The sequence below is a fragment of the Myxocyprinus asiaticus genome, chromosome 17, assembly GCF_019703515.2.
Source record: "Myxocyprinus asiaticus isolate MX2 ecotype Aquarium Trade chromosome 17, UBuf_Myxa_2, whole genome shotgun sequence".
In the NCBI taxonomy this organism is placed as follows: Eukaryota; Metazoa; Chordata; class Actinopteri; order Cypriniformes; family Catostomidae; genus Myxocyprinus; species Myxocyprinus asiaticus.
Genome location: NC_059360.1, coordinates 3,134,505 through 3,150,501, shown reverse-complemented (window position 1 = coordinate 3,150,501; position 15,997 = coordinate 3,134,505). Strand labels below are relative to the sequence as shown.

General features: G+C 36.0%; 1 protein-coding gene across 2 annotated transcripts in view; it reads right to left on the bottom strand.

Moving 5' to 3' along the window:
- Window positions 1-2,142: 2,142 nt before the first annotated feature.
- Window positions 2,143-15,997, bottom strand: part of ddhd1a (DDHD domain containing 1a) — a 33,238-nt gene continuing 19,383 nt past the window's right edge. For both annotated transcript variants that reach the window (XM_051723192.1, XM_051723193.1), the window contains 10 exons: window positions 14,916-15,063; window positions 12,261-12,370; window positions 11,856-11,962; window positions 8,702-8,964; window positions 6,269-6,344; window positions 6,025-6,174; window positions 5,858-5,922; window positions 5,494-5,666; window positions 4,739-4,909; window positions 2,143-4,056 (listed from right to left, as the gene is read on the bottom strand). In XM_051723192.1, coding sequence (XP_051579152.1) covers window positions 3,911-4,056; window positions 4,739-4,909; window positions 5,494-5,666; window positions 5,858-5,922; window positions 6,025-6,174; window positions 6,269-6,344; window positions 8,702-8,964; window positions 11,856-11,962; window positions 12,261-12,370; window positions 14,916-15,063 — 1,409 coding nt within the window. In that variant the 3' untranslated portion in view covers window positions 2,143-3,910. The remainder of the gene's footprint in view (window positions 4,057-4,738; window positions 4,910-5,493; window positions 5,667-5,857; window positions 5,923-6,024; window positions 6,175-6,268; window positions 6,345-8,701; window positions 8,965-11,855; window positions 11,963-12,260; window positions 12,371-14,915; window positions 15,064-15,997) is intronic.

Genomic DNA, 15,997 nt, shown 5'->3' with positions numbered 1-15,997 from the left:
CTAGTGGCCATAGTTTGTCTAGTTACAGGACTGTTCATCATCCAGGACTCATTGTAGCTTCTTTTGGAGTTTTTGGGTAGAACTTAAAGTGAAAGTTCACCCAAAAATGTGTAGGACTTTCTTTCTTCTGCAGAACACAAAGATTTTTAGAAGAATATTTCAGCTCTGTAGGTCCTCACAATGCAAGTGAATGGGTACTAAAATTTTGAAGCTCAAAAAAGCACATAAATGCAGCATAAAAGTAATCCATATGACTCCAGTGGTTACATCCATGTCTTCAGAAGTGATATGACTAGTGTTTTTACTATCAGTTCTCCTTCCTGCCCAGTAGGTGGGGATTACTTTTATGCTGTCTTTATGTGCTTTTTTGTGAACTACTTACTTGAATGAACATCCATAATCTAGTGTGATATACAGTGCGTTATGTTGCAGCCTTATGCTAAAATGCTTTATTTTTTTCACATCAATCTACACTCCATACCCACTAATGACAAAACAAAAACCAGATTTTTGGTAACTTTGCAAATTTATTAAAAAAGAAAAAACTGAAATCCCACTGACGTAAGTATTCAGACCCTTAACTCAGTACTTAGTTGAAGCACCTTTGGCAGCGATTACAGCCTCAAATCTTTTTGGGTATGATGCGACAAGCTTTGCCCACCTGGATTTGGGGATTTTCTGCCATTCTTCTCTGCAGATCCTCTCAAGCTCTGTCAGGTTGGATGGGGACCGTCAGTGGACAGCCATTTTCAGGTCTCTCCAGAGATGTTCAATTAGGTTCAAATACGGTCTCTGGCTGGGGCACTCACGGACATTCACAGAGTTGTTCCTAAGCCACTCTAGCATTGTCTTGGCTGTGTGCTTAGGGTTACTGTCCTGTTGGAAGGTGAACCTTCGACCCAGTCTGAGCCTAGATCAGTGGAGTGTTGCAGTGATGGTTGTCCTTCTGCAAGTTTCTCTTATCTCCACACATGATCTCTGGAGCTCAAACAGTGACCATCAGGTTCTTGGTCACCTCTCTTACCAAGGCCCTTCTCCCCCGATTGCTCAGTTTGGCCGTGCGGCCAGCTCTAGGAAGAGTCCTGGTTGTTCCAAACTTCTTCCATTTAAGATTTATGGAGGCCACTGTGCTCTTGGGAAGCTTCAATGCAGCCAACATTTTTTTGTAGTCTTCCCCAGATCTGTGTCTCGACACAATCCTGTCTCTGAGCTCTGCAGGCAGTTCCTTTGACCTCATGGCTTGGTTTTTGCTCTGATATGCATTTTCAGCTGTGATACCTTATATAAACAGATGTGTGCCTTTCCAAATCATGTCCAATCAGTTGAATTTGCCACCGGTGGACTCCAATCAAAGTGTAGAAACATCTCAGAGTTGATCCAGAAAAATGGGATGCACCTGAGCAAAATTTCAAGTGTCATAGCAAAGAGTCTGAATACTTATGTCAATGTGATTTGTAGAAAACAATTTGGAATTTGGAATGCCCAATTCCCAATGTGCTCTAAGTCCTCGTGGTGTCGTAGTGACTCGCCTCAGTCCGGGTGGCGGAGGATGAATCTCAGTTGCCTCCGCATCTGAGACCGTCAATCTGCGCATCTTATCACGTGATTTGTTGAGCGCGTTACTGCGGAGACGTAGCGCGTGTGGAGGCCCACGCTATTCTCTGCGGCATCCACGCACAACTCACTACACGCCCCACCGAGAGTGAGAACCACATTATAGCAACCACGAGGAGGTTACCCCATGTGACTCTACCCTCCCTAGCAACCAGGCCAATTTGGTTGCTTAGGAGACCTGGCTGGAGTCACTCAGCATGCGCTGGATTGGAACTGGAGACTCCAGGGGTGGTAGTCAGTGTCAATACTTGCTGAGCTTTCCAGACCTCACCCCCCCCCCCAAAAAATTTGCAAAGTTATCAAAAATCTGGTTTTTGCTTTGTCACAAAATAATAATATTAATTTTAAGCATTTTAGCATAAGGCCGCAACATAACAAAATGTGAAAAAAATGAAAGGGTCTGAATGCTCTCTGAATGCATTGTGCCTATTATTATGGTGTGTATTTAATCCATATTTCAATCTACTAAAATAATTATTTTCAGATCATTTTAAAATACCTTTTACTTATCTCACACATTTCATCATATTTCACACTGACCCACTTTACTTCTTTATTTGACCACTGGAAAGAAGAATGTTGATAAAATACAGAGCAATGTTGACACTGTATGATGTTCTAAGTTAATACAGTTTGTACCTAAAACAGAAAAATTGCATTTGTGTTGTAAGTTGTAACAGTACAGTATGTAACCTCACCTCTCAGCTTGTCAAGATATTGATTCAAATAAATTTACATAAGAGTCATTTTGGATATTATTTTGATGTTTGCTGGTTTATATAGACAAATCTGGATAATGGCATTAATCATTTTTTGACATTTACAAGATAGCACTACAGTATATATGCTGAAACAAGCATCCTTTAACAACATATATAGACCCAAGACAAGACAATGTAATGAAACACATTGAGATGCATATTTAAAAACATGTACTGATAATTATCATACAGGTAAGAGCAATGCAGCTATGACAACAGTTAAACAACTATATATGTGCACTTTTGCAAAAGCAATGGCTCTATAGAGATGTCCAGCATAATAGAAAAAAAAAATATTCCTATCACAATGTCATCTGTGTGTAATCGGTCTAGTTTAATTGGACTAACTGTTAATCATTTAAAATTAAAATTGTTCCTTTAATAGCAAAACATATCTGCTTTAAATGTTGAGACTAATTCCTAAAACTTCTTAAAGTGCAGAAAGTGAACAGACAGCTAAAACAAAAGTATCAGTAGCATCAACACCACATGTGACCTATAAATTACATTGGCTTGTCATGTAAACAAATAATGGCTGAAGGTCAAATGCATCCTGAGAAGCTGGTTACAGAGAAACAGGGACATCAAACTACACAAGAAACAGTCTTGAGCCCTACAAAGTCTACATATGATCAGTATTAAACCCACGGAAACATAAAGAAACATAAAAGTACTTTTTTAAAGACATGAGGCATATCATTTTTCTTGAATGTAGGCCATAGAATCCCTTTTTATGATTTAGCATCTTTATATTATTATTATTTTCTATTGGTCACAGCTAAAAATGTACAAATTTGTCTACAAAAATAATTACAGCAGAAAGTTGATATATCTGCCCGACCATCCATAATCATGTGTATTGTGTCAAAACAATCAATAAGGTTCAATGACATCACAGTATAGGATGCAATGATGAATGTTTCAGTACCCTCTTGCATAAAAATAATCATTGTTTATTGCTTCACCTTATCTATATATGTTGCATATGTTATTGCAATAAATAGACACTGATCCCTCAGGACAAACCAAAAACAGATTTTTTTTTAAACAATGAAACACAATCGATCTAAAAATATATTCATATATGTACACATCAAAATAAGTGCCAGCATTTATTAGGGGAAGTATTACAGTCTAAGTACAGAAATTCATCTTTGACCGCTAGAGGTGTTTGAAGTATGTGAAATACATTTCTACTCTATAATTCAAAATTGTGCAAGCCTGTCTAGTGCATATACAGTATGTACTATATGTTCTTTACTATACTACTGTATACTAGTTCTTTGGACTTGAGCTCTATATTCTGTGTTACTGTCACTAAATCAAAGTTTAGGAGTTGCAATTTAAATCCGCACAGGTTTTGCATAGTCCAGCCTCCCTTTTATCAGTATGGGAAGGTTTAGGGAACAAACTCCAAGTGTGAGGCACCAAGTGTACTTAAGTGACGTAGGGAGCCAAAGTGAAGGGATTGGACAGGATGGGGGTCTTTGTGCATGTGTGTCTCTTTAAGAGGGCTTGTGGAAGTGCCGTTTTTGCTACACAGGTTTGTATATGAAGGTCAGCAAGAAAAGAGCGACGTCATGAGAGGTCCAATAGGCCGTGTGGGAGGTTACTGCTGACCAATAACGGCTCTCCACCAGACCCTCCCGCAGTTCATAGTCAATGCGATGCTCCATCTCAACTAGAAGATATAAAACAACCAGTTAGAACCAGTGGCATTTGGTATCATTGATATAAACCTGGTGAAAATGCGTTTGCACGAATGAGATTTGAGAGCACCGGCAGAGGGAAAGATTACCAGTGAATAACACCTTAAATCCAAAGAACACAAAATGTATGATAAGACTTGGAAAATAGGGCACAGGACTACTTTTATGATACTTTTATGCTGCTTTTTTTGTTTCCTTACATTTAATCTAATTTTGTGTTTCACAGAAGAAAGAAAGTCATACGGGTTTAGAAAAACATAAGTGCCAGTAAATAATGACAGAATGTTCACTTGTGGTGGAACTATTCCTATAAGGTCAAACATACTTGATAATCTCACTGCATTAAAGCTGATGTAAGTTTTTTTTTTGCAGAAACGCTTATTAATAAACCATTGGTAGGATGATGGCACTGTGGCACTTTTAGCATTCCTCTGTTTGTTTTGAGCAAACCGTCCACTCCGACACAACAACACTGGCTCAACCAACGGCGTGAGTTTGGGGCGGGACTATCAGTTAGTTTGACCAATGGCAGATGAAAGGTGTATTCACAAAGTTGTTTCGAAACGATGTTTACATTTGCAATTTCGTTAGGTGGCGCAGAAATGACACACTCCAGCTTTAAGAAAATACAAACCACTGAGTGTACACACACACCTGATGTATCAAACAAAGATGAAGAGGATGGAGATATGGATGAAAATGTGTAAGGGCTTTGAGTTTCTTCACTTTCACCAATCCCAGAATCCAGTGCTGATGGCAGACTGGGCGAGCGAGAGAATCGAGAAAATAAAATCCCTCCAATGCCTTTACCAATACTTGCAGCACCTGCAAAAACACAGCAGAGAACAGCAAGTGAATGTCCCATTCAATATGACTGTTGTTTTAACCCTACAGGTTGGCTGCCACCTGCATTTTTCACACCCAAATTTAAAAGTTCACCAGTGGACTAATTGCAAAATATTGGTCTAATTTTACAGACCCCCCCAGATTATTCATAAATAATATTGTATATGTTTACAATCTTATGATAAACACACATTTATTTTGTTTTTATCCTGTCTTTATAAGTCTGTGATTCAGGCTCTGTTTGCTCTTTCTCCTTACAAAAAGTGTTCATTCCACTAGATGGCAGCAAGTACTAGGGATTTTATTCTTCCATCACTGTCCATCACAATAAACAGGTCTGAAATGCAGGTGGTGCTCTAAGGCAGCTGAGCACTCGCCATGGGCTCGTCCATAGACATTCAGTCTATTTTGTGCCTGCACACATCTTCCCCATTGTTTCGTTGAATATCTCGTCCTCTGAGCGGACTAGAAGCTCAATCTAGGTGTCCATGAAAAGCTAAGATCCTCAGGTGGTGCTTAATTGCAACATGGAGGTACATGGAGGTATATTTCACTATCAGTACCTAGTATGCTGGCTTTGCCCAGGTTGGTGATGGACTCTCCGTAGTGTCTCCTGGTTAGTACAGGTGAGGTGCTGGGGCTTGGACTGCTCTCTGCGTCTGACATGGAGTCTTTACTCAAGTTTAAATATGTAGGTCTGATCTCATCATATGGAGTGGGGCTGATGGTGTTACACCTACACGGAAAGTTCATCAGGTTATTAAAAACATACACAAATACTCAATTTATTATGTATGACATTTGGTAAACAACATTTCAATGTTGATATGATAGTGACTTTTTTGTTTTTGTCAAAACATCTGGATGTGCACATTTCAGCCAGGTAAGATAATTCTAAGATCCATAAAATGCCATATGAAGACTTACCAGTGTATTTGAACAGGAGCAATATTACTGTAGTGTTTTAAAACAAGAGGCTCCAGTCGATAGGCCTGACAGACAGTAAAATATATGTTACAAAAACACACACAAAAATACTAAATCAGTTGATAGGTCACAGTGTACTGAGAAAACAGACTGAACAGTCCTCTAACCACAGGATCTGTAGGGTGGAAGATGTTGAAGAAGCGCTGGCAGATGGATTTGGGCATGATGTGGTCCTGGAATCCTGTGTTTCCTGGTCGGATCCCTCTCAAAGCCAGGAACACAGCCAGAGGAGATCCCATGCAGAAGAAATTCTCCACCTGCAATTCAATGATGGTGCTTCTCAATTAAAGATGTCTAAGAAGTGTTATTTATGTAGGTGAACTGATCACCATGTGAACTTCAATATATCACCTTAAACTTTAATGTAGGGGAAGGTCCGAGTTTTGAAGCCTTAAGACCCTGAAGTTGATCCTGCAGTTCTTGTAATCTGTCACAGACACAAATAAAAAAAAAGATTAACAATGGCAGGATGATGTTTTGATCTGAAATGAAAAGAAATCTTCCAGGTTCAATACAAGGTTAGTTTGTCTGAGTTTGTCTGTGTAAAGTTGTGTAAAATATACAATCTTTCAACTGCAAAGTCATGATCACATAAAACCAGTAACTTTCGCATGATGGGTTATTCACATGAAAAACTGATTTCATTCACATCACACAAGAATTTATTTCAAGTTAATTTTTTTTTTTTTTTTTTTGGAACTTAAAAAGGGAGGTTTAAAATAACATTATCAAGATGTATTCGAAAAAATGTTCCAAATTTTTATTGACATTTTCTGTAATATGTATGAAATAAATTCTCATTACCGCAAAACAAAAAACCTGGGCCAAAAATACTAAAAGCTTATTATAAAAAAATAAAATAAAAAATGACAAAGTATGACGATTTTATAATTTCTAATCAAAATAAAGTTCTTTAATACACAATATAAATGCTCAAAGTTTAAATAATAAGAGTTGCTCATTTACATTTCTCTGTAAGAAAAGATCACAAACAAATGAACCTTCTAAAATAGTGAGCTACATTCAGGCTGATCAGGTGCAGAACAAGCAACAGAACTGAATAGAACCTGTCCTGAAAAATATGTGAAACTGAATATTTATATTTTAATAATTTGTTTGTCATCATTATTATAATCACATTTTTTATATATACAAATTTCATCATTTAATATTATATCATGAAATTGTATATATAATAATGATATGAGCTATCACTGTTAGAAATGTACAAGTAATAACAGTTTACATTCATTTGTATTAAAAGCACTAAAAAGGTTACTGTCACTTTAAGCATTCAACGTGCATCTGAGTTCTGGTTATTAACTATATAATTCTCTCTCTTTTTTGTTTTTTTGCGCATCTGTGCTATTTGTGATTAAAATTATTACTTATTTTGACATTTTTATCTGACTGCGACAGAACAGAAAGGATATTAAGAAACATTATTCAATGAAAGTGGAGTCGCCTCGTCTTTGATGGACACACATTACACAGAGGAAACGATCCGCTTTAATCTCAAGCACTTTTCATCAAAACAAGGCAATTTTACAGGTATTCCAGTGCTTACATTTCTAAAAGCTAAATTCAAGCACTTTAAGGACCTTTTGTGAACCCTGTAAACACTGTAGAAAAAAGCGCAGTAGTGGTAAAATCAAGCGATAGAGAGATTATGATGTTTGACTGGTCATTTCATTTATGAACACATTGACCAAAAACAATGTTGCAAATGCTGAAATATCGAGATTTGCTTCGATATGGTTCTTCATCTTTTTGGTTCACGATGTATCGAAATTCATCCATTAAGAACATGTTTGTTGACAAAGGGTTTTTTGATTACGTGAATACTGTTGACAAAAATATGAAGAGAAAAAAATAATACTGCAAGACATTAACAGTGCACAAACAGCAGAAGAAACACTGAAAATGAATAACAGTCTCTAAAGCATGAAGAAATCAGAATACAGTAACTTAAAGTAGCTAATACTTCAGTATATTCATCAGATGCTATTCATCAGGACAGTTATATATGCTATATGTTGAAATGTTTATACTTTTTTCTAAATATTTGAACATTTGATTAAAGTTTGGTCTGTTACAGTTTGACACTTTTTGCCATTTTGCATGTTATTATAAAATAAATTGTTATTTTTGTTGACAAATGTATATGCCATTTTAGTCCAAGTAAAACTGACAAAAATTAATGAATTTGACATGATGAAATATTGACGAAATTTAATGAACGATTTAGTCAAAAAACTAAAACTATGGTTAATGGAGAGATCTGAACTAGAAAATTCTTTACAAATCTAAAATAAAATGAATAAAATGAAATCTGTTGTAATCTCTTTGTGCAAGATGGAGCACATCTACTGAGTGTATCTATTGTGTTCAAGTTTCAGAACAGAATTTTATATAAATTCCTACTGCCGTGGTTCAAGCTTAGATTCATGAGAATTACCCTGATACACTCAAGAAAACCACAATGGGATGTGATGTAACTATTAGTCAAGCACTTTTCTGCATAGAACAAACTCCATTCACATGACATTTGTCCACCTAGAAAAGTAGGTTGATTTACTTCACAGCTAAAACGTTTTTTTAATGGCTAATTAAGTACTTTTTAAAAACATACAAGCTTAACATTTCTGCTTTCAAACCCTCCAGAACATTGGCCCAGTCAACTTCTGCTGAAAATATATTACTGTAATTTTTTCAAAATAATTTCCCATGGTAATCAACATTGTGGTATTCTTTTAAACGGATGTGAATATGAGACAGTGGCACCTCTGTCTGGTAAGCTGCACCTCCTCCAGCAGGTGGCGTTCTTCATAACTTGTCCAAGGCAGATCTTCTCCCTCCAGCTGTTCCTGATGTTCTTGCAGACAGAAGCGGACCGGATCCCATCCTGTCAAGATGTCAAAGGTGATCACACAGCCCAGTGAGTGAGAGATTATTGATACTTTACCTCCTCTCCTCTCAAATCCAGGGTTACGTGAGCAGAAGAGAGAGTACAGGCGGTTCAGCTCTTGTGTCAAACCTTTAGTGATCTGAGAGGAAGAAAGTCAGAGTGTCTTATTAACCACATAATGGAATAGTAAGCTGTAAATTCCCCCTCCCCCAAATGTTTGGTCAAGTTATTCCAAATCTTTATGCAGTTATTTTTCCCATGAAACACACATTGCTCCAGGTTTCATTTATATCACTGATGTTACTGTTCTTGTGTGTGCCGTATGCAGAATAGAGAATGAGATTAGAAAGCTGCAGCAGAGGGGAAGATTTTCAATGACTGACAACTTAAAACTCAGTCTGTTCCTCACAAAGCTATCGTGTGACTTCAGAAGACTACGAACATAGCGCACAAGTCATATGGACTATTCTATAATACTTTCATGATAACTTTTGTCCTTTTTGAAGCTTTACAACTTAAGACTCGTTATTGCGTACATGGGCACAAAGTTACAATTTACACACTACTAAATATTCAAGTGTTGCACCAATAAACCTAGGTGAAATGTAATCCTATGTATAAACTAAATATTTACCGACATCTCTGTCCAGAAGTAACGATCGTAATAAAAAAAAAAAAAAAATCGAACTTATTGAATAACATCAATGAGCTCATGTTTTGAGTGACAGACTTAAGACATATACTGTATGATGATGTTGACATTTGCACTCATTTCTAAGAGAGAACATTATTTTAAATACTTCTTAGCAGCTCTTCTAGATGAAACTGGTTAAATGTGTACAATCCTTTGCACATCAGCCAGTGTAACTGGCATGCCAAGTTTCACATACAAAACATATACAGTGGCAAGAAAAAGTATGCGAACCCTTTGGAATTATCTGGTTTTCTGCATTAATTGATTACAGAATGTGATCTCATCTTCATTAAACATCAGAACTAATCTCATCTTCACAAGTTTAGACCAACACAATGTGCTTAAGCTAACAACATACAACCAATTATAATCTTTCATGTCTTTATTGAACACATCCCATTAAACATTCACAGTGCTGTGGAAAAAGTAAGTGAACCCTTTGATTTAATAATTGGTCAATCCTCCTTCGGCAGCAATAACCTCAACCAAGCGTTTCCGGTAGCTGCGGATTAGACCTGCACAACGTTCAGAAGGAATTTTGGATCATTCTTCCTTACAGAACTGCTTCAGCTCAGATATATTCTTAGGATGTCTGGTGTGAACGACTCTCTTCAGGTCATTCTACTGCATCTCTTGTTTTTAAGCCATTCTGTAGTGGATTTACTTCAATGTTTAGGGTCATTGTCCTGCTGCAGCACCCAACTTTTACTGAGCTTCAGCTGGCGCACAGCCACCCTGACATTATCCTGTTGGATATCTTGATAAACTTGGGTATTCATTTTCCCTCAATGATGGCAAGTGGTCCAGGCCCCGAAGCAGCAAAGCAGCCCCAAATCATGATGCTCCCTCCACCATACTTCACCGTTGGGATGATGTTTTCATTTTGGTATGCGGTGCCCTTTTTACTGCATGCGTAGAGCTCCGTGTTCTTCCCAAACAATTCGACCTTAGTTTCATCAGTCCACGTCAAGGTGGTCTTTGGCAAACTTTAGGTGTGCAGCAATATTTTTGTTGGAAAACAGCGGCTTTCTTTGTGGTGTTCTGCCATGAACACATGCCTGTTTAATGTTTTCCGTATAGTAGACTCATGAACAGAGATGTTAACCAGTTCCAGTGATTCCTTCAAGTCTTTAGCTGTCGATCTAGGGTTCTTCTTTTACCTCATTGGGCATTCTACAATGTGCCCTTTGAGTCATCTTGACTAGACGGTCACTTCTAGTGAGAGTAGCCACAGTACTAAATCATCTCCATTTATAGACAGTTTGTCTAACTGTGGACAGATGAATAAATAAGCTCTTTGAGATAAATTTGTAACCCTTTCCAGCTTTATATAAAGCAACAATTCTTGATCGTAGGTCTTCTGAAATCTATTTTTTTGCAAGTCATGGTTCATGTCAGCAGATGCTTCTTGTGAATAGCAAACTCAAAATGTTTTAGTGCTTTTTATAAGTCAAAATAGCTCTGACCCACACCTTCAATCTAGTTTCATTAATTGGATGCCAGGTTTGCCAAATCCTTATCTTTTGGTGACATCTTTAGTCTAGGGGTTTACTTACTTATTCCAAAGCACTGTGAATGTTTAATGGGATAAAGACATTAAATATTATAATTGTTTGTGTGTTGTTAGCTTAAGCACATTGTGTTTGTCTATACTTGTGACTTTGATGAAGATAAGATCACATTTTATGACCAATTAATGCAGAAAACCAGCTAATTCCAAAATGTTCACATACTTTTTCTTGCCATTGTAGGATATTAAAATGAAGAAATATAAATTCTTCCAGTCTGCTGTATTAGCATTTATTTACTGCCCCAGTTAATTTTAGATACATTTCCTTAACATTATTATTGACATATTTAAATATACTATTCATTATATTTAGCCTACTTATTTTTTAAGCTTCAAATTTCAATGGAAATGTAATAACTGTAATAACCACTGACAGTTACATGATACAAAAAAGGTTTGAACATCAACCGTAACAAGATAACACTTCTGTTTACAAATTTGAAGGCTGCTTATTGGATCAATAAAGGTAAACGTTATATTAATGACAACACATTGCTTTACGGAGAGCTAAGGAACTACAAGAGATGTCTTGCCCTAAGAACTGGCGGTGCAACCAAATTAAGCACGTAGTAGTTACTAGAGCCTTAGTTTAAACTTTACATCCCAGTTTAAGCAAGACCTTACACACAGCTGGTGCAAACAGCTTGAACATTCTGCTATTTTCCTTTTATATTACACCAAAGACAGAAAGTCATACAGGTTTGGAACAACATGAGGGTGATTAAATAATGACAGGATTTGATTTTCAATGTAAAATGTGTGTTACCTCATCTCTGTAGAGCGGGCTGGTGTAGTACATGATGTCCATGGCACTGCTGTTGAGTAAATCTCTCAATCCTCTCACTTTATCTGGTGTGATGGACTCAACTGTGTCTGTAAACAGTATGAAGAAGAGAACTCTTGTAATCACACTCATGTCAAAACATGAATTAAACAGCTAATGTATTTTTCGCTCAGCATTACTTTATAAATATTAGTGCATTTCATTGTTTGTGCTGTTTTGTTTACACAGCTGATCGAGGACTAGAAGATGACAAACGAGTGACATGTTTTTGTTAATGTTGTCCATTAAAAGAGTGTGTGTGTGTGTGTGTGTGTGTGTTGACAGCAGCTGCTCTGAGTGAATGCAGACAGACAGACAGCAGTTGCAGTGTTGTGGTGAATGTCTTACCGCCATCTAAAGCAAGTTTAGATCGCCACTCAACGGGCAGAAACTCCACATGCTCCTGTGTTTGTTGTGTAAAGTGCTTCTCCTCCATCTTCCTCACAGCTTCACGCAGCCTGAACACACAAACACAAACACACACGTTGGTACTCCTATCATTACGAGGACTCTCCACAGACATTGAGTTTTATACTGTACAAACTATATATTTTATTCCCTACCCCTAAACTTAACATTTTTATATATATATAAAAAAAAAAAAAACATTGTTTAGTATGTTTTTCTTAAGCCGTTTGAATTATAGTGACACTAGGGGTGTCCTCGTAAACCACCTTTATAGAGTAATACCCTCATAATTACTAGTGTGTAACCTAAACAAATTTCCTCAAACCACAAAAACCAACTCACACACACACACACACACACACACACACACACACACACACACACACACACACACACACACACACACGGGTGATTCTTCACCTTTGGGCAATTTCATGTGTCAACGGCTGATTTGAATTATAACAAACAGATTTGTTTTCTTTTTGTTAAATGAAGATCACATTAAAACTGACTTAGAAACTCTTTACCAGGTCTGCATCATTTACCTTTTCTTTACAGATTTTATTGTTTTAGTCTTGTCCCACACCCAGACTTTAATATGAAATGATGAAAATGCATCATAAAATATCAATAATTACATGTTTAAAACAATGATCATCTAAACAAGGAGTGAAATAAACAAACCATCTCAATATTTATTGTGTACATTTTTTTCAAAAATTACGACTGGCCCACAGTTGTGGCATCATTTTGCTCCTAATAAAGTTTTATCAAAAGTTAGTGTACATGTTAATCAAGTGGACAAAAGTGTCAGTGAAGAGCACGCTTGAAATATGAGACAAAGCAAAGAAAAATCAAGAGAAATATCACTTGTGAGCAGAATATTTTTAATGGCTGTAATTTCCAATCAAGCTGTAATTTTGCCAAATTACACAAAAACATTATTTAATTGTGTGTATTTAGGATACATAAAATGTTAGCTGTGAAATTTCAGTCAAATGAGTCGCCCATTTAATTTCAAAAATGTTAAAAATGTCATTTCCATCAGCGTCATTTAATTCTATAAAACACAACACAGAATTTTTATGTTGGAAATGACACACAAATTACATAAATCTCCTGTGACATTGTCAGTAGACCAAAGTTATTATCGTAAACTAAAATGAAAACGAAAAGTAAAAAAACATTTTCGAAAACTGAAATAAAATAAAAATCAACATAATTGCAAAACTGAAACTAAAATAAATTTTCATGGCTCTGAAAAAACTAAACTAAAATAAAAAGAATCTTTAAAAATATTTAGTTTTTGTTATTGTTGCGATAGATTTTTAAACCCGCTATCACATTAACATTAAGATGCCACTAGGTGGCGACTGCACTAGCAGATGGTCTATTGCCCTCATTACATTAGCAAGACAGAGCAGGAGGGAATCACTACAGTACATCATGGAGAGAAGCAAAGCAGGTAGAAAACTAGGGTGACCAGAAGTCAGTCCTGGTTTAACGAGGTGTGTCCCAGTGTCCTGTCATTTCTCTAAAAAATGTAATAATGTCCCGGTTTCATCTGTTAGGCTCACTGATTTCTTTTTCTTTGAAATTAAATATCGTCAACGTCCTTCTTGATATCGTGTCTGGTATCGATTGCAGGGAAGGGAAGATATTTTATTGCGTTGCATGATGATTTGACGATATTTTCATTCTATCAATCTGCAGCAATCTGCTCATAATCTAACTGGTTACCATGACAACGACTCATGCGCTTGGCACACTCTGCTGCTCTCTGTCATCATCCAACACAAAATTAGAAACGCCCAAATGAAAATGCATGTTCAACAAGCTGAAAGAAGCCGATCTAATTCTTTGCACAACATGTAAAAATGGAATTGAAATGTTTTGCTGTCACTGTAAATGTTCACTTTCCCATGGCCACAGTGTTAAATAAGAGATTGCAGGTCATATTCATACAGCTATATATATATATATATATATATATATATATATATATATATATATATATATAATATAAATAGTACAAGCACTTAAATGTGGAAATGTATTTTAACTTTTAAGTTTCAATGTTGCAAATTTTGTGTAAAAATGTGTAGCTAACAAGAAATTTCAAGCAAGTCATATCATTATTACACATGTAATATGACATCATATGGATAGAAGAGGCTATATGTAATATAGATAATACATATACTGTATATATATATATATATATATATATATATATATATATATATATATATATATATATATATATATATATATATATGTGTGTGTGTGCATGTATCACGACATGAAAGAAATCTGCTTTGTGAATTGTGCCTGTGAGCATTATAATCTGAGCAATATTAATAATGCACTAAAAATGTGCTAATGAACAGTGTATGCATGTGGTATTTCATATGGTTTTGATCAAAGCTACAGTAGTCACATGTGAAGAGCAGATATTGGTTAATAATAACACAACTGTTCAGGAAAGAAGGATTGGAAATTCAATGACTTCACACAAATCAACCGCTGTCCTATAGTTTGATTCACCTGTAAGTGATTTCCTGATGATTAATAACAGCGCTCTTGAGTACTCACATGCCAGTGTTCTTGATGATGCGATCTTTGTCCATCTTCTGTCCGATGCCGTGAACCACAAACACAATGTGAGTGGTCTGAGGGGGTTTATCATCCAGCGAAGCCTCTTCTACAAACCCACGATGAAGCTTTGTGCCACTGCTGGAGACTGATGCGCCAATGACAATAAAACATGTTACTGTACATTATATTATTACCAGTGGTCCATTTGTAAAAAAGATTCAAGGGGGATGGTGTTGTCATTGACAAATAAGGTTGTCCAAGGTGTTAAAATGAGAAACCTGTGTCCAATTTATAGCATTTTCTACACATTTTCTTTAAACTTTCAAACTGTCATGTGGTGTAACCATTAAGTATAAGTAATAAAACTTTTTTTGCACCATGAATATATGAGCGTTTAAACAACTTAATCATTAATTACAAATGTTTTCAAACACGTTTGTCAAGGTAATTTTTTTAAGCAGTATATAAATATTATGAATTTTTCACAGGGTTCCACCACATGACTTGAACAAAAAGTTCCTTTTCAAAAAATGTTAAAATAAATATCAGATGTTTTTAAAACTTCATGCTCAGTCTTGAAGGTCTAAAGGTGTCCTCTCTGTTTTATGTTTTTTATGGCCAACATAAACAACAAAATGGCTACCTACATGTTGGTTACACCATGACTTTGATTTGGTGGACAAAAGCATTTTTAAATATGAATCATATTTTAAAACAATTGTTTCACTGCTTATTTTTGTAAGAAATAATAATAAAAGATTATTCTGCACTAGTCATGCCAACATTTTATTTTTCAGGAATTTCAGCTTTTAATGAGACTGTGTCTCTGGACACCACAAGACATTTTTCACTTTTAAGCCCCAGAAAAATATCAATATGACTTTGAACTCAGAAATGGAAAATATGCTCATCATAGAAGAGGTGTATTCAGGTAAATGGTTTGTGTGAATAGCATTTTGTTTAATGTATTTTTAATGTAATAGATCACTTCATCGTTGACTCTTAGGACACATGGCCATAATATGCACCTGTTACCCTCTGTTATTGTATTTTATTATGAATCTTGTGTAAAGAATCCA